General features: G+C 40.2%; 3 protein-coding genes across 4 annotated transcripts in view; 2 read left to right on the top strand and 1 right to left on the bottom strand.

The window, feature by feature from the left end:
- uzip (beta-pore-forming protein unzipped) overlaps positions 1-11,540 on the bottom strand; it is a 30,432-nt gene extending 18,892 nt beyond the window's left edge. Inside the window, exon 1 of the mRNA XM_028310965.1 lies at positions 11,282-11,540. The gene's annotated coding sequence lies outside the window, so the exon portion shown is untranslated. The remainder of the gene's footprint in view (positions 1-11,281) is intronic.
- Miga (mitoguardin) overlaps positions 1-26,456 on the top strand; it is a 57,407-nt gene extending 30,951 nt beyond the window's left edge. Inside the window, exons 4-10 of the mRNA XM_028310968.1 lie at positions 18,282-18,448; positions 19,408-19,599; positions 19,952-20,061; positions 20,659-20,827; positions 22,699-22,803; positions 23,028-23,156; positions 24,272-26,456. Of these exons, the coding sequence (XP_028166769.1) occupies positions 18,282-18,448; positions 19,408-19,599; positions 19,952-20,061; positions 20,659-20,827; positions 22,699-22,803; positions 23,028-23,156; positions 24,272-24,586 (1,187 nt within the window). The 3' untranslated portion in view covers positions 24,587-26,456. The remainder of the gene's footprint in view (positions 1-18,281; positions 18,449-19,407; positions 19,600-19,951; positions 20,062-20,658; positions 20,828-22,698; positions 22,804-23,027; positions 23,157-24,271) is intronic.
- On the top strand, positions 15,078-17,236 carry LOC114357371 (uncharacterized). 2 transcript variants are annotated; one of them, XM_028310967.1, is made up of 5 exons: positions 15,078-15,347; positions 15,400-15,431; positions 15,551-15,751; positions 15,950-16,238; positions 16,580-17,236. In XM_028310967.1, exons 3-5 carry the CDS (start codon positions 15,551-15,553, stop codon positions 16,867-16,869), a joined length of 780 nt encoding a protein of 259 aa, XP_028166768.1. In that variant the 5' UTR covers positions 15,078-15,347; positions 15,400-15,431; the 3' UTR covers positions 16,870-17,236. The 2 variants fall into 2 exon arrangements, with proteins under 2 accessions (XP_028166768.1, XP_028166767.1); XM_028310966.1 differs by having other exon boundaries at positions 15,079-15,340; positions 15,393-15,431.
- Positions 26,457-27,584: the final 1,128 nt, after the last annotated feature.

The following is a 27,584-nucleotide window of genomic DNA, read 5'->3' as shown; positions in this document are numbered from 1 at the left end:
CGTGCTTGTGGAGTGCCCTCTGCTTTAAGTTGGTGTACGTGCGGTAGCTCTGAGCATGAGTCAAGTGCTGTTCAACCTGTCTCCTGCTAAGAGTAAGAAACACTTGCATGCATCACGTTGTGTCTGGGACCTGGCATAACTCTAAATCCTCAGCACCTGTTTGAAATGCACACAAATATTTCAAACATGTCAACAACGGTGCACCACACGTTTGTTCAACAAATCTGGCGATGTTTACAAACCTATCGCATTCATAATAGTATGTTTTCGAGTGCTAGAATAGGTTCGAATGACACTCACGCTTGCCAGCACAGCCACCGATCGATACTCTGTTTGTTTATTTACTGCACGCACTCGTATCAAAGCAAGTTTAAATATAAATTTATTGTCTCGCTTTATCACTGTAATGAACCAAAGCATGTGCTAAAGATAAGTTTTACGTCGACAATTATTTATTGGGCCAATGATACGTTATAGGTTTTTGCTATCGGAATCTTATAAGATAAGAAAATAATTTAATATCCAGATGTTGTAAGAAATGTATCAGTTAGTGAAGTTGTCAAAATTAAAGGCGTGTAATGTGACACTGCATTAAACAGTTTGACCGACAGCTCTATGCTCTCACGCCTCATTTACTATTCAACAGACGTCGGAAGTTATTTAAGTAATTGGACAAGAAACATAAAGCAAGCGAGACTGTTTCTGAATAATAATTGCAGAATTCCATGATTCTAATTCTTTACAGCACCCTAAACAATGTTTTATGGATTTACTGGTTTATTAAATTGTGTTTACTTTTTATTTTCTTATTGGTACAAATTCAAATACTGCGAATTATGCACAACGAGTAGTTATTACTAAACGATTATCTTTACAGCTGATTGTCTCGTAATTGTAGATTACGAGCGTCCTATGCGTGTGCGATACTTAATTCGTGACTCGCAACAGTGATGGGCAAAACTCCTTCAACATTCGCAGCACGTATGGCAAATTACCCGTCGTATTGTATTAATTCTGTCTTGAAGCTATTCCAACTTTCTTTGTGAGCTTTTTCCCGTAGTTGCATCCTTGTGGCGTTTTCCACAAATATGTTCAGAAAAAGATACAACATTCCAGCAATAGCACCTCCGGATATAATTGATTCACCGCGTGACGGGGCAGATTCGAGACCTCGCACCGTTATAGTTTAGTGCTCGCTTTATCCGGAGTCTGTGGAATAAGAGCAAAGAGCTGCCGTTCAGTCAGTAGAACCTCGAGCGCTTTTGTGGAAATAAACTGTTGGGTTTTTACTCCCAATTCGTGTGAGTCAGTTTTTGGAATTTTAAAAATGATTTTGATGCCGCTCACAGTCGGCTCAATGTTCGTTCCGTGTAGTGTGCCATTTTGAGCAGTTGCATTTCTTTTTGGTTGTGGTACTAATTGTTCCCGGGAGTGGAGCGACGCGACGCAGCGGGTAACGGAAGAGCTTGGTTCACTGTTCACAATTAGTGCCCTGTCCCGTTACCGACGCATTGTACGCTTCAATACTACGCTTGGTTATATTCCTTTGTGCATTCTTAATGAACGGTTCTCAGGTTGTTTGTTTTCTGTTTAGTGTTGCACTGGCGAATTACCTATTGTTCACCCAATAAAGTTATTGGAATAAACAACCATTATTCAACACGCACGAGTTAGTTGAAATTTAACACGTTGAAATAAGCACTGAAACCTTAAACAAGGTGCCCTTATAAGTCAAAGTGTACGTGTCGCGACTAGCTTGTCACCTCGTCAAATGGATACACATTAAGAATAAACCTCTAAAATTGTAAGAGTTGTTGAAGCCGTTATGGGCCCGTTATGGACGTTATAGAGCACGCTTGTTATCAAGATTACACATTGTACAAGAATTCATCCTTAGAAAACATGACATTCACCAACTTGATTATTTAAATTGCTCGTGATAGTCTTGATGATGTGATCAAATGCGCTGATGCCTAATGCACTTGTTTACGCGACTCTACCTCGTGAATTCGTGATCAAATGTTTGATCATCTTATTTTTACATCTCATTAGCAAACGCTTTGGAGGTAGGTACTACCTATTTTTCCTCGTCCTCGATCATTAGATGCTTAGAGCCCAATGATCCGTGTGCTAGAAGACGTAGGTAACTCAATACAATGTGTTACCGTTAGCGAACGGCGTGCCCTCAAAAGGGACATGCACTGCCGGAAGTATATCAGTTGCAATGCAGTGGCTTCCTTAATTTCGATCATAATTGTTAGTTAGTTCATGACCACGTAGTACGGTGCTACAATGTTACTGACCGAGGCTCTGAATTCGAAATAGGTTCGACTCAAAGAAAAGCAGAAAACCTGGCACGGAATCCGATCGTGCGACACTAATAGAAAGTGTAACTTTCTACATCTAAATATAGCACGACTGGAACGAAGTAAGGAGAGGTTAGGGAAAAGCCAAGGACGACCGCTCCGGCCGGGCGAGCCCTTCAGCTCGGGAAATGGCGTCGATGTCCTTGAAACACACTCAGCGCTATAGTAACTTATGTAATATTACATCCTGCAAATAGTTCCACCGAATATTAAATGAAAGCTTGCTTGATAATTATCTTAAGGATATTCTCTACTGCACAGTGCACTATCGTGCAAAATATACTTAAATTTTTATTTTGCGTTCCGACTATAAACGTGAGCTAAAGGACTACTGTTATTTTAGATCTACGTGTGTTGATAAAACTTTACTACCCAGAAGTGGGTTAGAGACATACCGATTTCGCAAATTGTGGAATGCTTTACTATTTTGAATATTCATTTTCGTACTTGCATGAAAAAACATGAACAATTGGTAAATATGTCTACTTTACATCTTGTTTTGTAATGTGTCTTAGCAAGTTTGTACCACAAAATGTTACGCATTAGCAAGTAACCTGTAGCAATAGTTACGGTAAATATGTTTGAATCAAATACTAATTTGCATGGTGTTGTCAATGCTTGCATCAGTTTCGTCGAGTTATCGATCATTCTCCGCCGACTAGACTCATCGATACACGTCAAATTGTAACGGGATTTCAGGAAGTTCTGTGAAAGCTTGTGATGCATCTAATGTAAATAATATAAAAGAACTCAATCATCTACCCATAACGGGACCAAATTGTTAAAGAAAAATATACATTGCATTAAAGCAAAAGCAGGGCTATTATTAGGCAACGAAAACGTACTTGTTCGACAAACGTGTTTCGAAAGCCTCTCGTCAACTAAAACTGAAGCAGTAGGAATGCGTGTCGTCATTGTCAAGGGCAATTCTGGAATTACCGCGGAAATGGGATTATTTCGGGCGGATATTAAATTATAACCGGTGTTTATCACGCCCAGAGCTGCGGGCGCCTTTGTCGACTGTTTACGATACAGTATCAATCACGATTGAAGACTTCAACGTGACGTTAATGTGTCGGTACTACAAAATATGTTAACGGGACATCGTGTTCCCTCGGTGCCGCTCCATCAGGCATTAACACCTGTTACGGCTCCTGTAAATGTAATGACATGACAATAAAACAGCCATAATCATAACATACGGTTAGTATGCGTGAACGCACCACGTGGTTAAAGGCACGCGCCGGAAGCACCGGCCGATACTCGCGACATTGTCTCTGACCCGATCCCGTACACCTGCTGAGCTCACTCATGTGAAGAATTTCAATTAGATACTTCCAAAATTAATTCAGACCCAATCATGTACGAAATTAACAAGAAATACAACTCTAATTAGAATCGAATTACGAAGATTGAATCGTCACGGCGTCTATCCAAGCGCGTTGTTATACTTGTAATTCTGATTAGAGCATCGGTTCGAGCTAGTATTCTAATAAGAGAAGTCGACGAAGATGCGCACGCGCGTGTTCATTTAATTTCCTCGCGGTGACCGCGATAACCGCTTGTTGGTTCAATGTAAGTAATTAATTTTACCGAGCTTCGTTAATGCGGTTGAGACAGCTTAATAACACCTCTCCTCGCGCAGAACCTTTTAGCTATAGTAACGAGAATATTCCCGCAGGATAAAACTGCATGTGCCTGAAATTAGATTGTTCCGCGGTTTGCTTCAAATTTACGGCGTATGAGCTCCCGTCGCATTGCGCAGATCTTTCGAAAATTTTTACTTTCAAGATACTAACTTATTAGAAGTAGTTTTGTGCGCTTTCCGGTTTTAAAATACATTATACTTACTCAGTGCTCAAGCTCATGAAAAGCAAACGATAAATTAGTAGTATTTGTATCACTATTAAATTCGAAATCCTGCTTCTTAAATTTATTCATGTTGAAAAACCGAACACTAAGTTGTATTTACGTATTTTACCTTCTAAGGAAATTCAGTGTTCGGTCAAGGCCACAAGCCGATCGTGGCCCAACCACCAGAGGCTGCACGCCCGCCTTGCGAATTCTCGCCAATCGATTGTTTCCATGGCCATGAACCCAAACTTGAACCACCTCTCACACCAGCCGAGCTTGAAGAAATCTCTCAAACCACTAACATCGAATATAGCACGACCACTCGATTACACTTTTATGACGAAGACACTTTTTGCCGCGATTTCTTCGACGCAGTATCCATCGGTTACATTGATGGAGTAGTGGCTATCGATCTCGCCTACATTACATCTATTCATGAGATAGAAACTTACTATAGCGGTGACAACAACGTGTCGCCGTAGTCTGGCGCCTGGAAAGAGCAGCCTTCTCGTAAAGTCAGTGTCTAGATTGCGTTTCACGTTGCGTCATAAACGCCGGTCCGGTCGCGGTCGCATCTCGACTACTTTTTGTGTTGATGAGAAATGGTCTAGTTCAGCTTTCAAGCAATTGAAACGTTTATTCCTCTAGTTTCACTCATGCATGTAAAGATGCGCATACATCACACCGCAAGAAGTAAATTCCGTGAATTGCACGAATGATACTATGATGGTTTTATACAAGATTTCAAGCTTTTTATCATAAACAAAATTTGTTAATGTACTTATAATTTGAAATGGTGGTAGAAGTGATAAAAAAATTACACAATAATTCTCCAATAAATCTCCACGGACGATAAGACGTGACGTACCTACTATAAAAATGGAAGCAGAGGTTATCGTAAGGAAATTGAATGGCCGTGTTTCGCGACCCAGTAACTTCCTCAAGAGAAAATAACAAGAATTTAGTCCAAAAAGAAAAAGAGCAGCTGCATCTCGCTCCCCTCGCTCTAATCATTGTTCGGCCAAAGGGTCGTCCGAGACGGGGAGCATTGGCCGGGATACAAAAAAACTATTATAACCGAACACATCCAGGTACCCACGCAATGCTTTTATGTTAGAACATTAAACCGTTTATCAATTTATCGTTATGATTGGAGGGAACTTAAATACGTTCTGGAATGGAGTAATCGGGGATTAGATTCTATCATTTTATTTGTGAACAAAAAATGTCCATACATTATAATGTTTTAAAATAGAAATTCTGATAAAAACAACTTGTGAATTTACTATTGTACTCAAATTACGGCAGTTCATCAAGATAAAAGCACCTCCGAATAAATAAAACCGCAAAATCCAACCCTCCCGAAATGGTAGACTGCGGGGACAATGCAATATTTCAGCCGCGATAATCGTCATCAACTACAAGCACAGACAAATGACAACGTTGGCAAATTGTCGCTATAAATAATTCATTCTAACCGAGTACACTATCGGGTTCATGCGGGCAGACAATGACCATTTAACAACTGGCTACAGTAACAACGTGGCCCATGTTAGTGAAGTTGCACTGTTACGAGCGAATCTCGCGGTCTCCTGTTCATCCGTTAATTGAAATTCATTGATTCATACCAACCAGGCCCTCAGGCAGCACTCTGCGGAATTCGAATGGGCATTCCATAAATTCCCGATAATTCCGCAAATGCGATGCTCGCAGCTGTAATTATGATATGGATCCATTTTGCGGTTAGTAGATCTACATATACGTAATTAAGTAATGGCAGGTAACTAAACATTTCTAAAAGCTTTTTTTTTTCCTATGTTTGCGTACCTCACTTGATACTACTCTTAACTGAAATACATCATGTTTGTAAACAACAAACATCTCAGATTCCCAAACTCTAAACATCCCTCGCTGTTAAAGGATGTTTAAGAACGATTACGATTTTCTACGTCGTCGAAGCAGGAAGGAAAACAACGATTTAAATACACTTAGGCTAAGTTTATCTAAACCCACATCTAGGAACACGTTCCTAACCTGCACAATGCATCATAAATAGAGCACAATAGAACTCATTCCACGTGTGTCGCCTTACATATTGTTGTGTTCTTGTGTTTGAGCCGAGAAGAATGTCTCTGCGTGAGATGTGTATTTACATATTTAAATTACAAATTGTTTTATTTGTATTCCAATTCGTAGTTATGTTACCAAAGTAGTCGAATGAAATTATATTTGTCGAACACCAGCTGTGAATCACGATCGGAGATTCTACAATCAACAAAATAACGGTCAGGAATTAGGGATAATTGCAAAGGGTTTACTTTATCATTGAAGCGATGTTAATAGCGGTTGGATGGAACTGGCAAATCTATTTAGGTGTGAATTCTGGCATGTTTGCAGCGGTTCCCCGGCTCGGACGCTCCCCTCGGGTCGGTCAGTCGTTGGAAGTGCATTAAGCTATTAGTAAACATTTACTGTGCACCGCCTCTCGGCAGGGACATCAGACAGAACATAGAGTAACATAATATCTTAGAAATCAGCAAAGATTCTTCCGAAGAATTCTTCGTAACTGATTAGTCGTTTCATTTCCCAAGGTTTAGATTGTAAAGTAAAAAAAATACGCTATCTTAATTAAAGCGAACGGCGGAAGCGTATTATTACTTAATGAGATTGTAAGAATAAAAATATTATTGGATGATGATATTACTATTTACTACTAGTTATTCTAAATAACTGACGCGATAATACATTCTCAAGATTATACGAGTGTGTACTCTACTACTCTGATTCATATAAACTTGTCTTGGCTTATATGGAAATACTACCGTAGTAACGATTGAATAAATTGGCAGTTTCAATGCTATTATATCATTTTGAGAGTGCGCCTAAAGCAGATAAGTAAAAAAAAATACTTCATACAAATATCAATTTCGGTGCCAAGTTTTGTCAATTTTATTGTGCCTAAATGCGTATTCTTGGGGTGACTAGAGGTCATGATTGTGAGTAAATTTCGTCAAGATCAGGGCCATGCGGTCACCAGCCGAGCGAGTAACTTGCCGGTTGCTCTTGTCAACGTTTTTTTTGCCTCGCCGTTGGCCATCCGCGGTGATGTCATCCACCCGAAATGTTCGTTCGACTCGCGATAATACGCTTGCCAGTCAATTTATGATCATGTAATTTATTTGCACTTTAGTTTTGACTTCCGTTTTTACATTTTTAGAATTTAAACCTAACTGTTAGAACTTTCCGTGGGCAAACCATGAACTACGCGTAGGCCTCTCTTAAAATAATTACAGGTTAGAATGTAAGTATTCGCTAGTCTTAAGACCGACTAAACGACCGCAGCAAGTAGACGGCTTAATGATCGGAAAATAACACCCTTCTAACTCTCCTGCACTTCTAAGACGTTGATCACAGTAAATTTCATCGCATGAATGTCGAGTGCAGACCTCTTGAAGGCACGTTGAAAGAAGGTAACCAGTACAAATTTAAATGTTTTTCATTCGAAAGTCTCGAGGAAGAATTTAATAAGTTCAATGTTGTTGAAGCAGACTTGTACGTTGCGGGGCGGCGTCGTAGCCGCGCGGGCGCGTATCGATCGCTCGCGCCGAGTGCGGCCTGCATACGAATACGAGAATCGCCCTCCGTTCAGCCCCTTATCAACTACTTCCACCAGACTAGGCCCTAAGCCCTTCGTTAGTGTCGTGACCTCGTTGATTGTTACGTCAACTCGCCACTGGACTACATTAAATTCAAAGCACATTGCGTTATCGTCTAACTAACTAGAGGTAAAGATTGTTTACGTTCTTAGGCGTAAACAATATTTGCAAAGGCATTGTATTATTACTGAAAATATACGTGGAAGCATAACAATTCGATTGCGAGAACTGGACCAAAATATTACATTAATAAATAAGGTGCGAAAAGGTGGAGTAAAACAGAAGGCTGAAAAAGGGATGATGACGGCATAGTGTCACTGTGTTATGACAGGCGGAGTCGCGGATGAGCGGAGCAAGGCTGTATTACAAAAAGCTTTTCCGTTTTTCCCGGCCCGAGGGACGCGACCTCGTTCCGTGGAGATTGGGAGTACAATATTTGACTAGACCTAACGATGAGGTCACGGTTACGGCTTCACATAAGCAATGAAATTACGGTTCCTTAAAATAGCATCTGCAGAATAGCCTCGTAAAACATGGAACGTGCCGTTTGCTGTCTTTACAAAAAGATAACTTTAATAAGCTCTTCGCAAGGAGGAATCGTGAAAACCGGCGAGCTCTCGTGTTTAAACCCTGCTTGCACGTCAGGTCGATAGTATTTGCATATTTTCCTTATTGTTCAACCTGAAGTTTTATTTTATCGCTTCGGCCTGATGGGATCGCTACATTTCGTAATTTGTAGTAAGTGGTATTGATTGACTATTGATTTAAGTTAAACTGTAATTTGAGACTATACAGGAGTTGCACTGATGGAAAGAGGTGGGAATAGTCTCTTATTGATTTACATTTCTGGCATAAAAAAAATGTAGAGAATTCGAAATACTTGTAGCTAAAGTTTCCCTTCATGTCGCAGCAGACGCTAGCAACGTTTTTCGTCGTTAACGCAATTCAGCTGATAAGGTCCCGCCCCTAAAATAGGCGCAATTTTCCAGCCGACATCGTGCCTACTTATTGCTCGCGAAATGTCTCCGCGCCTAAGTAGGCCAGCCAACTTGGGGTGTACATGGATTTATACGCGTGTAAATTTCATAACAGGGGGTGGGAAAAGCGGAACATTGGGGGTTTTGAAATGAAATTAATATTTTATGCCAAATAAATTTCAAGCATAACTTAGTGCTGGATTATTACCGTTTGAATTATTTCATTAGAATTTACCCCTTCCCGTGATACTTGAAAAGTCGAGTCTTATTATCATGAGTATGCTTTTGTTTAAAATTAATAACGAGCTGATTGTAGTGCACGGTATTAACTTCAAGAGTATCCAAGTATCCAAGATGAGTTTCTGAACAATTATACCCATTGACTATCCCCAAATTAAACAGAAGAATATGGCAACTAAGTAGACAATGGAAAAGTACTTATTAAATTTATATTCATGAATCATCATACTAACTTCTATCCTGGCAAGATTCGAACCCACAAGCACAAACACAGTTTGTGTTGTTATTGTCCGATACGCGAAAAGCCAGTGCCAGCAGTCCCGCCAAAACAAAATATTTCATACAATTTAATTTCTGCTTCGAGTTTAGTATGAAAATAAATGTTCAAGTTCCGATGGCGTAACAGTTGAATGAACCGAAAGACCATTGTGTAAATTACGTCTTCGTGTGCCTCTGGTGTAAGCAGCAGCAGCAGCTATAATACCCGTTCCCCGGCGGAAATAAGCAACTATGAAACTAACTGTTGAGCCAAAGTAAATTAGCTCTTCGCAGCAGCCTCTACCACCACCTGCCTTCCATTGACCTTCAGTGATTTTCCAACTGTCTTGCATATCAACTTTTATAAATCCTTAATTGACAAGACAACCTTAATTAAATCTCTAGATCCTCTCTAATCTCCATTACCGAAAATTGCACTGCCATAAAACCGGTCTGTGCGAAACTAACCTCTGCAATCACATAATGTCAGTCTGAGGTCGATTTAAAGATACAAAAGAATCGACACAGCTATGTGAATACGATTGTCTTGTCTATTTTGAGAGTAAAGGCAACGGCTCAGAAGCAGTGAACCCTAACAAATGAACTGTGGCGAAATTAGTATCTTATTTTACTGGACAATCAGTCCCGATGACGTCCGCGACTACCTAATCGATAGACCGACGCCAAACGGTCGGAGTCGCGGCGGCGAACGCGACTGGCCACCAACGAGGGTTCAACACTCGAAACTGTTGCTTTCCTACTTTTCTTTCTAACCTTCAACCTTCATGATTCTTCATAACTAAGTTACAAATCAGTAACATTTTTAAACAGAATTTATTAGAATCAACAACACCAGGGAAAACCCAATGAGCTTCTATTATGTATTCTGTGTTATTACGAATAACATTTAGTTACAGATTTGCTTTTATAATAATTGTTCGCGTGATATCGTTTTGCAATCAAAACACCTTATTTTTTGCATTCGGTCGTGTTTGTTGATTTCTCGGAATTCTTTTCACGTATCTTTTGTAATGTAAACACAATGTGTCCGCGGGTTGCAATAATCTATCAGTCATTGTGATGGGGACACGTGGAGGTGCAGCTGTCGCCTGCAGCGCACCGCAACAAACGCCGCACTCTGCGACTTCGCCAGCTGTTTTACGGAATCTTGCACACTGAATTTTAATAGAATCCGTTGTATTTTCTGTTACAATACAACACATAACTTTGTTAACTTAAACATTGCGGCGGGCGAGTCATCGCTATGCAATAGCCAATAACATTTATATGTCTATGCTATTACATCTTCGATAAACGGTTACATAAAAACGCTTTGTTTATTTGCATGACTTCATCGTAATGTATGGTATTTATTAATATTCCGTTCGCTCTTCGACTAGGTGCGGTCATGATTTCAAAGATCAGTCTAGGTATTTACGCGTTGCATAAGGCTCCACGACGGAACAGCGGGAATCAGATGAACCGGTTTACAAGAAACGTGTTAGGAGGTCCTCGTTATTCTTATGTGCCAGGGTTCCTCTGGTTTGACGGACATTGATAAACTAAGCAGCAGTATTGGTTATAAAAATAGCAATACACAAATTAACCACAGGGGATATCATTAAATCAGATTGGTGATTGCTGTCTAGAAAATCACACAGTAGTTCAGTCATTTCCTATGGATTCCTAGTACTAATATAGTATTTAACTGTCCACAATTTTGAGCTGAAAATACTATTATAATTTCCAACCAAACACAAATAAATAATCTAGTAACTATGTTTGTCTCAAATCTTCTACTACACCATAACTCCAAAAAAATTTGAATATTAAGTTCTTTAATTTACCAACCTGAGTATTAGATCAGATTTATCAAACGTTATCCAATCGATTCGTTAACAGAAACTGTCTCAAGTGTTTGTTGTCTTACCTGTTCGAAACGATTCAATTTGGCGTCAATATGAGCCTGAAGATCGCGTTGCCAATGAAAACACTGAATTCGCGGGTTTTCCCAAAGCGCACACACACAGTAACAGGTTCCGGCGGGCACTTTATTCAGCTTCCGAGTTAATTTCACGATAGTGAGTGACAGTTAACGTTGGTGGTGGAGGGTACCGCCGCAGTGCGGAGCGTATCGAGGACTGGCGTGATCGTCGCGCGGCGGGTCGGTGCCGAATGCCGTCGGTCGGGCTCCGCTGGCCCGCTGGCGGCGCCGCAGACCCGGCGCGTATCGCCCAGGGGAACGCAGTTAATTTCAACTGTTTCCAACACAACCTTGCGACGCGCATTGTCCGTCTGCGATCGGATTTTAGTGATAAGACCATTATTACCGGAATGGTGGGTGTAAGTTAGGGTCAGCGTTGCCAGTTTTTTTTTTCGCCAAGTCGGGACTTTGGTACTTTTTGAGTGAAAATAGCGGGATTCTTCCGTCAGAAGCGGGACATAGTAAAAAAATGTATATAATCAAAGGTTTTCAAATATTTATCTTTTTATTTGACTTAGGGCTGATTTTTCAATCGTCAGATAACTTTTATCTGAAGAATAAACTTGTCATTTTGGCATATTTCCCATACTAAAACTGTCAATGTGTCAAACTTATTCTTCAGTTAAAAGTTATCCGACGATTGAAAAATCAGCCCTTAAAATTACGTTTACGTGACAATAGATAGCAAAAGTAGCCATAGAAAATGTATTTTAACAAAAAAATAATATTTTAGATCAGATTTACTCTATCGTTAAATTCGTCTTTAGAATAAAAAAAGAAAAAAAATAATAAAAAAATATTCTTTAGAATAATATGGCGTTTCAAACAATAGTCTGGTGAAGTGAGTGTCTCTCTCCGAAAAGCGGGACCGAGCCTGTCCCGCGCGGGACACTTAAATTTGATTTAAAAATCGGGACGTCCCGCCAAAATCGGGACGTCTGGCAACGCTGGAAGTGTAGTTATAATTTATTTTGTGTCTGTTATTGATTTTATCTATGCCCCGTCTGACCCGTCAAAGCATTTATCAAATAGAAGTAGAAGTAGGCACACAGGAACTTTAAACTTATATTACACTATAAACTGTGCTATAAAGCTCCTTCTATCTACATAGAAAACGTCCCTTCTATCAAGAAAATTTTTACTAATAAACTATGCAAAATTGGTATAGCTAAGTTTTAGTTTCATTCAGTATGTTATACAGTATCCTACCAAAAAGTTCTAAAATAATAGCGGACGTTTCGCGACTTCGGTTGCCTTAAAACTTTATTTATAATCCTTAAACAAAACTTATGTACGGAATTCTAAACTACGTAGCTTAGCTATCTTACTGCAATGCAAGCACACTGAAAGTTTCAGTAAACTTGGTTTAGTAGTTTCTTACTGAAAGAGTTAACCATCCGGTTTGTTGTCCTGACAAACTTGCGTTCTAAAAGGTAAAATTAAATAATATTAGTAGGTTAATTTGAACGCAAGATTTTCATGAAGCTTATTAACTTGATGAATATTTTTGCATAGAACTTATTATTCCTTTCCTTCCTTTCATTAATTCTCTTTAAAAGTTCGTCTATCAGGAAACATAGGTACTCTCAGGTATTTCTACATGTGTCTACCTACTCAGATATTGTAGTACCTGATAGTAGGTAGGTACCAACTACTTTCAGCGTTAGCATGAAATAAATACATACCTACCTATACATCTGAATGTGGCGCTTTTACTTAGACGCCGGTGAAGTTAAACATTCGGGCACGCGTGACGCCCGCGGACCGGTTTGTTGACTTCGAATTCGCGAACATCGTGACCGAGGAAAATCCGATGGCGGCTGCAAAAAATAACCCGTTGCCAAGTAAATTCGTCTCTAGTACGATAAGCGGAAGAACCAGTATTCTGAAGCCGGCAGCTAATTGAAATGCTGAATGCGCGGTCATCCTTAGCACAAAAAGTTATTATTTAGTTAAGTAGGTTTAAGTGACAAAAAGCTTTTCGGTGTAGAATTCCGAGGAGTGAAACAGTTTTCGATATAAAAATAGTTTGGATTCTTTCATGTCACTAGAATATTTTGGGAAGGTTTACCTGATAAAGTTATTGCAAAAATGATTAAATAACAATTACCTACGCCATAAAATGAAACAATTCATGAATAGGTAGACTATTAAAATCAGCCTTATTGTTTAAAAATTGGGCTAAAAGGTTTTAAAAGTTCAGCGTTTTACGGGTAATCTTTTGCCGCGCACGCTATGTTGTTACCCCAACAAGGGGGTGGCTAACTAATGGCCGAACATTTTCGTATAAAGTTGTAGAAATTCCGACTAAATTAATTACCATTGCCCGTAATCTGACACTCACGTAAGCGTAAGTCCGGCTCGGTTGCAGTAAATTATTCAAATCACACTTACACTAAGAGCTTTTTATTGGTTGTTGTTAACTCATTAACATACAGAGTGGAAACTATTTTGATTGTTAACTTTTATTAATCATCGTCCGTAGAAATAAACTATGAATGGAAGTCCCCTGCTGCGTTTGTCTATCTTCCTGCCTATGTCGTGTCAGAAACTACTATTGATAGACTGAATAGACTTTTATTTAATTGTAAGTCTGAATAAAAAGAAAGAGGCAGAGGAGGAAAACTCAATGAATAAAAGAGCCCATCCTCCCCCCTCATATCTAATTTCAGTTTGACGGGATGGCCGTTCCAGCCAATGTCACGTAGGTACGGTACCCATACTTTGATCCCATTATATTAAAAGAAGTTTCAGAAAAGCTCTGTCACACGGGTACCAATTTCCATTGATTAAAATTGCCACTATTTAAAATTTACCACGAACGGTTATAAAATGAAAATGCCCGTAGTATTGGNACTTACACTAAGAGCTTTTTATTGGTTGTTGTTAACTCATTAACATACAGAGTGGAAACTATTTTGGTTGTTAACTTTTATTAATCATCATCCGTAGAAATAAACTATGAATGGAAGTCCCCTGCTGCGTTTGTCTATCTTCCTGTCTATGTCGTGTCAGAAACTACTATTGATAGACTGAATAGACTTTTATTTAATTGTAAGTCTGAAGTCTGAATAAAAATAAAGAGGCTGAGGAGGAATACTCAATGAATGAAAGAGCACATCCTCCCTCATATCTAATTTCAGTTTGATGGGATGGGGCCCCGTTCCAGCAGCCAGTGTCACGTAAGTACACGGTAACTACTTTGATCCCATTTTATTAAAAGAAGTCTCAGAAAAGCTCTGTCACACGGGCACGAAGGGTACCAATATCCATTGTTTAAAATTGACACTATTTAAAATTTACTACGAATGGTTATAAAATAAAAATGTCCGTAGCATTGGTAGTATCGTAGGTCACTAGGCACGCGTTTTCGTAGCCCTGTCTCAGTTGTAGTTGCATGGAACGACGTCGTGCGTGCGTTTAAATTCCAAACAAGTTCTAAGTTGCTTAACAAAATGGATTTTATATTAAAACATCAATATTAATTAGAAAACTCATGTTTGTTCATGGTTCATACACCTAGTTTTAAAAAACGCAAAATAATATTTTTAGACCACTACTGCCATCTGTTTTTATTTTAGAAAGTAGGAAGCAACATTGAATAAAATAATTTAGCTACTCCCCACAAGATGGCGCTAGACTAATACCGCCATCTAGTGTCGAATAGCTTTAAACAGTAACGTGAAAAAAAAAAATGTGGGCATTTCTCAATGCTCAATTTACGCAAATTTATAAAAAAAATCATCCAATTTTATTCGAAAAAGTCAGGAATATAAAACAAAGAATTTAGTAAAATAAATTCGGTAAAAATATGTGATTATAAAAGTGGAAGGAAATTTTTGCCGTAAAGGAACACGCGCAATGTAAACAAAATGAAGTCGCCATTCGCCATCATCTTCATCAGTCGCCATTACATATCGCTTGCATTGTGTGTATTTGATGGAGATTGCTTGTGTCAAACAAACAGCGCGCGATAAAGTAATTTCCAAATAGTTAGATCTTGTGGTCTAATCTTAGATTAATAAAACCATTAATTTAAGGTTTTATTAATCTAAGGGTCTAATAAAATATTGTTTACTGAATTAAGTTACACAAGGTAAGTATTGAAAACGCTTTACGTAACAAAGTATTGATTAAATTGAGAGGCTATCTAGCATAGAAACCAATATTCTTGTTTCTCGGAATGTATTAAGTTAATTATTTTTTAATTTTTAGATGGCACCTCCACGTAGGATATCACGGAAACAGCTGGAAATTCTAATTGATCACTTGGAAGTAAACACAGACATGTGCCATGGTTTGCCGGCCGGCGCGCCCTCGCTCCACAGTACTTCGAAACAGAAGTGGGCTGCGTTGGGCAAGCAACTCAATGCTGTTCCTGATGGCTCGCTAAAAACACCTGAATCCTGGAAAAAGGTACTTAACGCTGTAACTTTAAGACTTATATTACTTTTAATTCACAAAGAAACTATTTATTTATTTGATTAAATTCGAGTAAGTATGTCTATATCCGTTGTCTGGTACCCATAGTACAGCTTTACTTAGTTTGGGACTAGTTAACGCAGTGTAAAATGTCCAAGGATATTTATTTATTTAGTACCATTAATTTTTCAGTATTGGTTCGAGTGGCGTCACAAATGCAGAAAAAAAGCTGCAGATGCAAGGAGATATCAAACACAACCAGATGGTTCCTCAAGTAGATTTATACCGCTAGATGACTTAGAAGTCCGAGTACTGGCCCTCAGTGGGAAAGGGTCACTAGGATCTTCAAAGAAAAGATCCAAACAACAGGATAACTCTTCATCAGACGATTCAGATTCCGAACCATTTGCAAATATTAAAACTAAATCCACATTAGAGACTAAAGTTAAAATTAAGAGAATGTCAAGATCATCGACCGTGGGTATGTATTTTGTTTTGTATTATAGTCTTAATATTATAGTTTTATTTTAATATTATAATAATTATAAAATTCGAATTAGAATTCTTATTCCCATAATACTGGCAATCTTATCTCTTGTAGAAAATTCTTAACTATCAGCATTAAACTTTTAGGAAACATTTTTTTAAAATGAATTACTTAGTCTATACTTCAGAAATTAATTAATGCTATAATTATTTGTAACATTTACTTCTGAACTAATGTAAAGTCATCTTCAAAGTAAGATTAGTCTGTATTTAAGTTTTATTTGTCTCCATGTACTTAATATTAATGACTAATAATCTACTGATCATTCTTTTCAGATGAAGATGGAAGTCCCTCTTCGCCACCTCCTAAATGGGTAATGGATATCGAAGAACGAAGCATTGCGGCTCAAGAACGCATCGCGGCCGCGTTGGAAACCTTAGCGGCCGGCTCAGAACGACGATGCGATCTGAGCGAGCGAGCAGTGGACGCATTAACTGTGCTAGCTGGCTCCATGCAAGATATTGGCGCGGCGGTGCAGCAGACACTTACTCATATACAGAGGCTTCACCCCATTTCTGACCAAATGCATTCTAATGGCCCTGACATAAAGGATGTTTTCCTATAAATAATTAATTGTGGACTTTAAGTTAAGCAAATGTGAGATGGACACACCATGCTATGTGTGCAAGATGGAGCCACACCCACAGAGGTTTCAATCACCTGAGTTTGTGCTAATTTAAATGACCTGGAAATTGTGTTCCTTTATTATTTAATGTTTCATTAGGATCCTAGCCTAGGGAACACCTAGTCATGTTAAAACACTGAAATATCTGACAGAATTGGGTAGTGGCAATAAATCAAATTTCTTTACCCAAAAATGGTGGATTCAGTCATTATTATTATTTGTATGTTTCAATGTACTTATATGGCAGCTACGTTAAAAAGTACCTCCTTATACTACCATGATAAATATAAATGTTAGAAAAACTTGTTTTATGATTTATCAAAACCTATTTTTATAATAAATCAGTTAATTTACGAGAAGTAGTTTTATTTGTTTGATGTATAAAAAGTTGTATTTAGAGTTTGATGTATAAAATGTACTTGTTGCTAGAGAAGCATTCATAATATTCTACTGCTAAAAATATGATGGCGTTTGGTAAAAGTTATGTCTCTCCTTTTATCCATTAGGTACCGACCGAGAGTATCTTTGATGAGACCATACCAAACGCCATATCCGAAATTTTTCTAAGCGTCACTAAAACAACACTAAATTGTCCACAGGCATGGAAGCCTTAGAAACGAGTATAAATTACTGGGAGGACGCGCTAGCGGCGTTCTCTCTGGGCGCACGCGGCGGCGTTTCGGGAACGCTCGCGCTCACTTCGCCCGAAGAGGCAGAGTTCTGCCGCGAGATACAGGACTTACTGCAGAACGCATACCTGTTGCAGGTAGGTGTATTATTGTGTAGGTAGGTGATGTAAGACCTTGAGTATAAACTACTGGGAGGACGCCCTAGCCGCGTTCTCTCTGGGCGCGCGCGGCGGTGTTTCGGGAACGCTCGCTCTCACGTCGCTCGAGGAGGCCGAGTTCTGCCGCGAGATACAGGACTTACTGCAGAACGCGTACCTGTTGCAGGTAGGTGTATTATTAAACAGGCAATAACAGGCCATGAGTGAGNATACTACCATGGTAAATATAAATGTTAGGAAAACTTGTTTTATGATTTATCAAAACCAGTATTTTTATAATAAATCAGTTAATTTACGAGAAGTAGTTTTATTTGATGTATAAAAAGTTGTATAAGAAAGCATTCATAAAATAATATTCTAGGTACCTACTGCTAAAAATATGATGGCGTAGGTAAAAGTTATGCCTCTCCTTTTATCCATTACCAAATAGAAATAATAACAAGAAATGACCGAGACAGGTCATATCTAGCTCAAGATATTACAAACCTCATTTAATAAAGAGCATACCAAACGCCATATCCGAAATTTGTCTAAGCGTCACTAAAACAACACTCATTGTCCACAGGCATGGAAGCCCTAGAAACGAGTATAAACTACTGGGAGGACGCGCTAGCCGCGTTCTCTCTGGGCGCGCGCGGCGGTGTTTCGGGAACGCTCGCGCTCACGTCGCCCGAGGAGGCAGAGTTCTGCCGAGAGATACAGGACCTGTTGCAGAACGCATACCTGTTGCAGGTAGGTATTATTGTGTAGGTAGGTGATGTAAGACCTTGAGTATAAACTACTGGGAGGACGCGCTTGCCGCTTTCTCTCTGGGCGCGCGCGGCGGTGTTTCGGGAACGCTCGCTCTCACGTCGCCCGAGGAGGCCGAGTTCTGCCGCGAGATACAGGACTTACTGCAGAACGCGTACCTGTTGCAGGTAGGTGTATTATTAAACAGGCAATAACAGGCCATGAGTGACAGAGGCTATTGGGACTCCTGGGAGAATGCTAAGGGGGCATCGCCCAGTTGTATCATCGGGCACTTGGTACTCATCATGTTATAGGTAGGACCTACATATTAAAAAAAAATAGTTTATTCATAAGAATGGAAGGCCTGGGAGCTGCTACTACTATTAGTACAGGGGCATAACATAGGTAGGTACGTATCGCAACGCAACGTTAGATTGAACTGACACAATCATGCTCATTATGGCAATGAATCGAGATGTTCAGAGTCGAGCAGAAACCGTTTCATGCAGATCAATTCGATTGCCCTAGTTAACAAGACCGCCCGGGCGCCCCAAAAATCATCGCTGCTGAAAGTGCCGATCTACTTACCCAATCAGTAACTAGCAACAACAACAACTGTCATAATCATCATCATTTCAGCCACCGGACGTCCACTGCTGAACATAAGCCTCCCCCAATGACTTCCACATCGCACGGTTGGTAGCGGCCTGCATCCAGCGCCTTCCTGCTACCTTTATCAGGTCGTCGGACCACCTTGTGGGTGGACGTCCCACGCTACGTTTTCCGGTACGCGGCCTCCATTCCAGAACCTTGCTGCCTCATCGGCCGTCAGGGTACTATGTGCCCTGCCCACTGCCACTTCAGCTTGCTAATCTGTCGGGCTCTTTAGTTTGTTTATGGATCTCCTCATTTCTGATTCGATCAACAACTGTATCACCAACAAAATATCTATTAATTTCCAGGAGCGCTGCGAGCTGCTATTCCTAGACCAGCGGTCCGTTCTCTTCCGCTCCGAGAGCGGTGGCGCGGGCGCAGGCTCGGGCGCGTCAGCGGCGTCGCGGCGCGAGCGCTTGTTATCCACTCACACGGGCTCGGAACACACGCGTCGTGATCACCACTCCAGCGCAGAGTCCTTCGCTTCGGCAGAGGACCAGGTATGATCTAATTACCTATTTATGACGATGGACTCGACTTTGGAAGGGGGCAATCGACTCGGCTCAGCGACTCGTTTTTGCGCTTGGCGGATCCAAACGTATAGATCGTTTCATCCACGACGACGCGCCCCACCAATTTTTGGTCGAGGAAAACGCGGGATGCGGGGAGTTTGATCGGAGCAATCTGAGCGTCATTAATTTATTGTAGTGTGCGTGCACTCGTGGATCTTAATTTTAACGTGTTATTGCGCGTCTTTGGATGAAACGATCTATACTTTCGAGTCGAATCACAACACGATAATCATCACGATAAACATTAATTGAAATAAAATGTATTTTCGTTGTATTACAGGTTGCAGATCTCAGAGACTTCGATGACCTAACAGAAGCACTACCAGAATTAGAAAATTTAGAATTATATCAAATGGCGTTAAAACAATTGGACTCCGGTATACCATACAGGTAGATAATCAAATTCCTTAAAAAATATCATCATAGTACCTACCTATTGATCGCGCAGCGAGAGTTGAGGCGATCAACATAAGCTAAGCGCTCGCCGCATACTACAGAAAACACTAATCAGTACTGGTGTTTTCTGTTTGGCTTGCACTAAAGAATTTGATTGAATCAGAAATGAGGAGATCCGTAAACGAACTAAAGTTGCTGACATGTCCCAACGGATTAGCAAGCTGAAGTACTAGTGGGCAGGGCGTTCATGGAGGTAGCAGGATGGCGGTGGATGCAGGGCGATACCAATCGGGCGATGTGGAAATCATTGGGGGAGGCCTATGTTCAGCAGTGGACGTCCTACGGCGGAAATGTCGATAATAAAAGTTTTTTTTTGTTATAAAAGATTAATTAGTAATTTGTTATTGCACAAATTACTAATAGTCCCGTTAGCCCCTCGTACTAAACTAATATGCTTGTGTTGTGACCTCACCACAATAGTCGAGCGGCGCCGAGGACCGCCGAACCCGCGTTCCCCGGATCACGAGTTGGTCAGTCTAACCCCTTCACCGGTCGGCTATCGTGGCTTCATTTGATTTTCTCTTTCCTTAGAACGCTCCGCACCGAGATCCTACAGTGCGGCTCGGACGCGGAGTTCCTGTGCAAGCTGTGGAGCGTGCGGCGCGCGCTGGCGGCCGTGTTCCGCGACGCCGCCGCCTGGGGCTGGTTCGTGGACGCCGGCCGCCAGGTGCTCACCGACCTGCTGCTGTACGCCGACAAGGCGAGTGTTGTACAGGCCGATGATCAGAACTNTTTACTTTGAGGTCTCTCAGTGCGCGTGGACGCACAGGGTGACACACGAATTAATCACAGAGCTCCATTCAACGCTGTTAGATTTGCTGCTTCACTTAAGTAAGCATCGTTTGTGAATAGGCCACCGGCGTGAAACCCGGACCGATCGGTTTTTGGAAGGGTGCGAGGCCGAGAATCGATTCAGTTCGCTCGACTCACTTTAGCTCGAACACTTGGAGGCGACGGACGTTTTCTGGAGTCGCATCGCAACATTCGCAACGCTATTTTGTGATGATAGTGATTGTAATTTGATGTTTTAGTTATTTTTAAAGTGTAATTTACATAAATGGTATTTTTATTGCATTACAGGTTGCAGATCTCAGAGACTTCGATGACCTAACAGAAGCACTACCAGAATTAGAAAATTTAGAATTATATCAAATGGCGTTAAAACAATTGGACTCCGGTATACCATACAGGTAATCAAATTCCTTAAAATGTTATTATCATAGTATCTAATAGACCGTGTAGCGAGAATTGAGGCGGTCAACCCAAGTTCTACAACCCGGTCAAGTTAACTGCGCACCTGGTAGCCGTGACGTTACGTCGACGCTCTGGTACGGACGGGGCGAACGCGAGGTATGCGGGGTAAGTGGGAGGAGGAGTCGCATTCCAGCGAGGTGCGCACTGCACAGTTAGCTCGATCGGGTTGTAAGTACCTATGTAGTATAGTCCAACGATTCTGAAACACCAATTGAAAATAATAACAGTATTGATCGTATAGCGCCCTCCTTTAAATGTCATAATTTTAAGGTTTTCCAACGTGGCATAAATCGGAACTAAAAATCCAGTATTAATAGTAGCGTCCTCCTGTGAATATCATAGTTGAGATGGTTCAGTGTCGGCCAGCTATACGCTCACGTAGTCGTCGACGTAGACGTCTTGCGTAGTCTGACTGATAAGTACTTTGTCTCGCTTGCATTAAAGAATTTGATTTGCTCTCCTTAGAACGCTCCGCACCGAGATCCTACAGTGCGGTTCCGACGCGGAGTTCCTGTGCAAGCTGTGGAGCGTGCGGCGCGCGCTGGCGGCCGTGTTCCGCGACGCCGCCGCCTGGGGCTGGTTCGTGGACGCCGGCCGCCAGGTGCTCACCGACCTGCTGCTGTACGCCGACAAGGCGAGTGTTGTACAGGCCGATGATCAGAACTAAAGTCCGGTCGCCGAGCACGTAGAATTTCGTCTAATGACCCGAAGCTACCCATCCTTATCGCTCGCGCGTAATTATATTGGTGTCGTCATGCTCGCACATTCACTACGGCCGCCCGTTGCACATTCGCGATAGCAATATAATTACGCGCGAAAATAAGGATGGATATCTTGGGGTCATTGGACGAAATTCTACGTGCTCGGCGACCGGACTTTAGCGTAGGTAAAGCCACCGAAGCACTATGTGATGAGAGCCACCGCAGATGGCGGTGTTTAGCAGGACATAGTGACCCAAAAGCAGCTGCCTCTTCCCCCTGAAAATGTTTTGTTCCTACATACCTGCCATAAAAAAAGGATGTGATCCGGCTCGAAGGCTGGATAAGATAATAATAATAAGATTTATTTATTTCTCACACAAAAATACAGGATACAATATAGGTACAATACATTAAAGAAAACTCATTAATGATTGTGTGAGACCGGAGCCTGAGCTAGGTAAATGAATACCTGTGTTACAGGTCTATAAGAGAGCCCATTATGCCTGATTAAAATTACCTACACTTTATCTCTGTTGCGTTGAATCATCGAATCAGTTCGTGGATTTTTACCACCACCATGATCGATCGATGCCATTAATAATGTTTCTTTTTGCAGGAACCAAAGGAATTTTTGGTCGCATACGAAGAAATGGTATCATGGACATCAGACGCTGCTAACTGGTCTACCATTGAAGACGAACTGTACAGTAAAGGCGTAAAGGTGAGATTTGATTTGATTTGTATTTTCTACCAAACAAACACTAGGTTAAAAATGTATAGTAATCCTCATAATAATAAAACTTGACCTTCACTTCATAGGTACTGCCTGGGTTTTTATTGGCGGTCAAGCTGTAGATTCTGACTACACCTGAATTGCAGCGGTGGGAATAGTCCCGTTTCTTTAGAAGTTATGTTTATGGTTTTCCAATTTCATGGCGTGCGCAGGCGCTGACGTTCTACGACGTGGTGCTGGACTACATCCTGCTGGACGCGTTCGAGGACCTCGCCGCGCCGCCCTCCTCCGTGCTCGCCGTCGTGCGCAACCGCTGGCTCTCCGACGGCTTCAAGGAGAGCGTGAGTACACAATGCACATCTTTAACGCACTCAGTCATCGGTGTACCGAGGTGTACTGGAATTTGTAAGCCCCTAATCATCTACAATGTCTTGTTCATGTAGGCTGATGTAGGTATCTAAAATCTGAAGGGGACCGTTTTTTTTTGTTATGAGAGGAGTATGAGGGTTTCCTTAATGAGGGTTTTCGCGATTGAAAAATCCGCCAGATGGCAATACGTAGACGCGAGGTCCAAATGCTGCATGATTGGTGGATTTTGACATATCTGTCAATGTCATGTCAAAAATAACCAATCATGCAGCATTTGGACCTCACGTCTACGTATTGCCATCTGGCGGATTTTTCAATCGTAAAAACCCTCAGTCACTGTTTTAGCCACAAACGAGTTACAGGACGTTATTCGCCAGTGGCGCCAACTAGTAAGCTCCTTGTTGAAATCGAACGCTCTTTTATAGAAAAAATATTTTACATAGATTTGGCGTTAATTTATAAATCCACCCAAAAATGTGTTGTAAATTAAACTTAAAATTAGGTCTTATAATTCTGATAAGATTTTAATGTCTGTTTTCAGGCATTGACGACAGCTGTGTGGTCAGTCATCAAGGCGAAACGACGCTACTTGAAATACCCCGACGGGTTTATGTCCCATTTCTACTCAATATCCGAGCACTTGCTTCCAGTCCTTNTGAGTACACATCTTTAACGCACTCAGTCATCGGTGTACTGGAAATTGTAAACCCCTACTATACAATAATTATGTTTTGTTCATGTGTCTAAGATTTGAAGAGGACCATTTTTTTTGCTATGGGAGGAGAATGAGGGTTTCCATATTTATTATTGTGCTCACCAATTGGCGCCACTGGGGTTAGTACCTTCTTGATAGTGGAAACTTGGTGCGATAGGAGCTTCAGAGCTCTCACCAGTTACTGTTTTAGCTACAAACGTGTTACAGGACGTTATTCGCCAGTGGCGCCCATCAGTGAGCGCAATTAAGGAAACCCATTCCTTCCATTTGACACCATCAAAAAAATACCACCTGTGGTGTCATATGGAATCTCTACCTAAACTTAATATTGAAGTCTTATAATTTTGATGAGATTTTAATGTCTGTTTTCAGGCATTAACGACAGCTGTGTGGTCAGTCATCAAGGCGAAACGACGCTACTTGAAATACCCCGACGGGTTTATGTCCCATTTCTACTCGATATCCGAGCACTTGCTTCCAGTCCTCGTATGGGGCTTCCTAGGACCTCGCGAAAGACTTCGGGACGTTTGCGAATCTTTCCAATCAGAAATAGTGGGGTTCATCACTGACATATTTAGCTTCCAAAAAAGTAGGTACACTAATATAGAAGATTTAGCAATTGATATAATGCAACACGCGCGGTCGAGAGCTGCTAACATCACAGACAAGCTAGCCGAGAGAAACTGATTCGAAGTAGGTCCAATACTAAATCTAAGCAAAAATAGTAATAGCACAAGTGAGAGGTAGAAATCGTGTACAATAATTAAAAGTTAATTATCGATCAAAAAGCTGATTCTCACATTCCTGACATTGCTCGAGTGATGGACGACTCACATAATACGAAATAGCGCACCGTAATAGCCTAAATATCAAATATAGTTAATTTTATAAGGTTTAAAGTGTAATTCAGCGATTGTTTGATCAGTATACATTAACTTGCTATTTTCATTAATGCCGCAGAACAATTTTTATAAATAAAATGTAGCTATTGCTTGTTCGTTCACATGTAGGTGCATAAAACCGAATCCAGAAACTTCCACACGTGATATGTTCCGTACCTTTACAGGTATAATGTGCCAAAGGCCAATCTGCATTTTTATCATCCATGTAAAAACATTCACAGTCGAGTCGATTAATGTAAAAAAATCTCGTTAATGTGCCCCGACTAAATTATCACGGAAAGCTAGCTACCTACTGAATAATATCACAAATTATTGCCCACCTAAATAATATTAAAAAAAAAATAGATTTTATATCACATGGGATTAAAGAAAGAGATCCTATCATCTTTGATAGTTTTACCTGTGAAAATAATGCATTTGTTTTATGTAATTAACATTTACTGTGTACGAGCTTTTATTAATATTTTATGCAATCGCATTCCATTTTATAGACAATATTATTATTATATTTAGAGCGCAAGCTGGCGTAATGGTGTTCAATAAAATCAATCTAATTCAGTACATACCTTATTATAAAATTAAATAACTTGTTTATCCAAAGCTGAATCTGTTGTATTGTTACAAATTATGTATTTATTTTGTAAATATAAATTAATATTTAAAGAGCATTTTATTTAAATTACCTTGAATGATGATTTTTACCCTAAGGAGTACAAAATAAAACAAATATTTAGTAGAAAATTTAGTATATCATCAATTTTCACAATATAGCCGTGTCTTACTTAATGATAAAAAAAAGAAAATGTAAACATAAATCTTTCATTATAATCAACGATAATACTTTTCCAAAGTAATAAGCACCAAGATAATATAGAGAAAGAATAATATTATTGCATAAATGGAAGTTTTGATAATCAACTCGCTTTGTATTGGGGTTCTGTTCGGCTTTGCCGAGAAATTCAGGTGGTAAAAAGAGCGAGTTGTATGTAAATAAAATATGTATCTAATATACCCATTTGTTTTGTAGAAAATTTAATTGAAGTTCTTATACAGGCTACTAGATTATAATAAGAAAGCCTGGCAATCATATCTTCCGCCACATAAATAATATTCTACACGTTAGTATAGGTACTATAATTTTAACAAATTATTTGGTTTAGTGCACAGCAATTATAAGCTTTAGTACATAACAATGATAACAATTTATAGTCATCTCTCTGGGTAAACAATGTAAATAAGCCTATATTTATCCTTCCTACTACAGTAGGGGAAAATTAACATAAAGTAATATAAATAAATTTATATTTTTTGATTGACAGGCTCTCTTTGAAATATACAAAAACACTTACTTAGTTAGAATCGACACATCTACTCGTCAGGACTAGACACTAGATACAAAGTCTGAAAATGAGTAAACAAACACACAAAGAAATGCATGCATTCTTCTTAAAATAAATGGAATCACTCATGACATCCGATGCTAGCAGAGTCAAAATATATACAACAAAATTAGATGATACTTATTGGATTTTAAAGAGGAAAGTTTAATAAACTTGTTTGTGCCAAATGTCATTTTCAGTTATGTGTGTATCGGAGATACCTATCTCCGTGGATACTCTCGGCTCGCGGCGGTCACCGCTCGCGTCGAGCGTAGCAATAAGACTTGGAGATCAACCTACGCCGGGGACTAACAATCGGTAACCAACGCGGTTCCGTATCACAATAATATCGCAAAAGACCCCAATGTAAACGAAAAACAAAATAAACGAAGACGAGTTAACTATACCACCACTACAAAAATAAATATTTTGGTGTGCTAATACTTGTAAATAAATCAACTAAATTAGTAATGAGTGAAGATACGTGCACGCCGCACGTCGGACGGGAGGGGGACGGACGCCGGGCCGCGTCGAGCCTCGGGGTCTGACGTCGACGTGGCTGCCGAAGCTGCGTGAGCGGGGTTTACCCGTGGTCCCCCCAACATGTCCCCCTGGTGGGTCCACGGGTAATTTTTTTTACCCGTTGTCCCACCGTTCTGAACAGTTTTTGCCAGTGGGTCTACGGGTAATTTATTTTAACCATAGTCCCACCGCACAGTGGTAAACGTTGCATGTCACCTCATATTCTTGGAAAAAAATCGATAAAATAAAATAGAAAGTATATTCTTTTTTACATCAATTTTAATTAAAAAATAATTGGAAATAAAATAAAATAAATTTTCTTCTTGGAATAAAATTGAAAGTAAAGGATGATGGGCACAAATGTATGGAAAGTGGTACCCGCTCCAATAGCCATAACCAATATATATTTCAAAAGGCCTTTAGATGTAGGAAAATGTCTGCTATGGGGCCAGTTCTAATTAATAATTATAGTTTTTTTTATAATTATACCTAGGTGACATGCAACGTTTACCACTGTGCGGTGGGACTATGGTTAAAATNTCCTAAACGGTTTACATAGAGCTTGGTTTGCTAGGGCAAACATCTACAGTGGTGCGCCGACGCTGCTTAGACCCGAAACATGAATGAATGGGGGCGTAGCTTAATCGAGCGTGTGTGTGCAAACAATTTAGGCCCTTAAGGTGTCAAGGCGTCCGAGTCCCCGATAGTACCTAGTAGCTTTAGCGTGAAATAAATAATACCTACATCTGAATGTGGCGCTTTTACCACAGAATAAGTAATAGTACAGGTACAGAAGGATTACTCCGCAAGACGATTTAAATAAATGCGAGTCTTGCTACGACGCGATACAGTGAAATTCAGCTCGCACAGCACTACGTACCT

Source organism: Ostrinia furnacalis, unplaced genomic scaffold (assembly GCF_004193835.3).
Source record: "Ostrinia furnacalis isolate ACB-3 unplaced genomic scaffold, ASM419383v2 OfSCF3139, whole genome shotgun sequence".
Taxonomy (NCBI): domain Eukaryota; kingdom Metazoa; phylum Arthropoda; class Insecta; order Lepidoptera; family Crambidae; genus Ostrinia; species Ostrinia furnacalis.
This window is presented reverse-complemented; position numbering and strand designations above follow the sequence as displayed.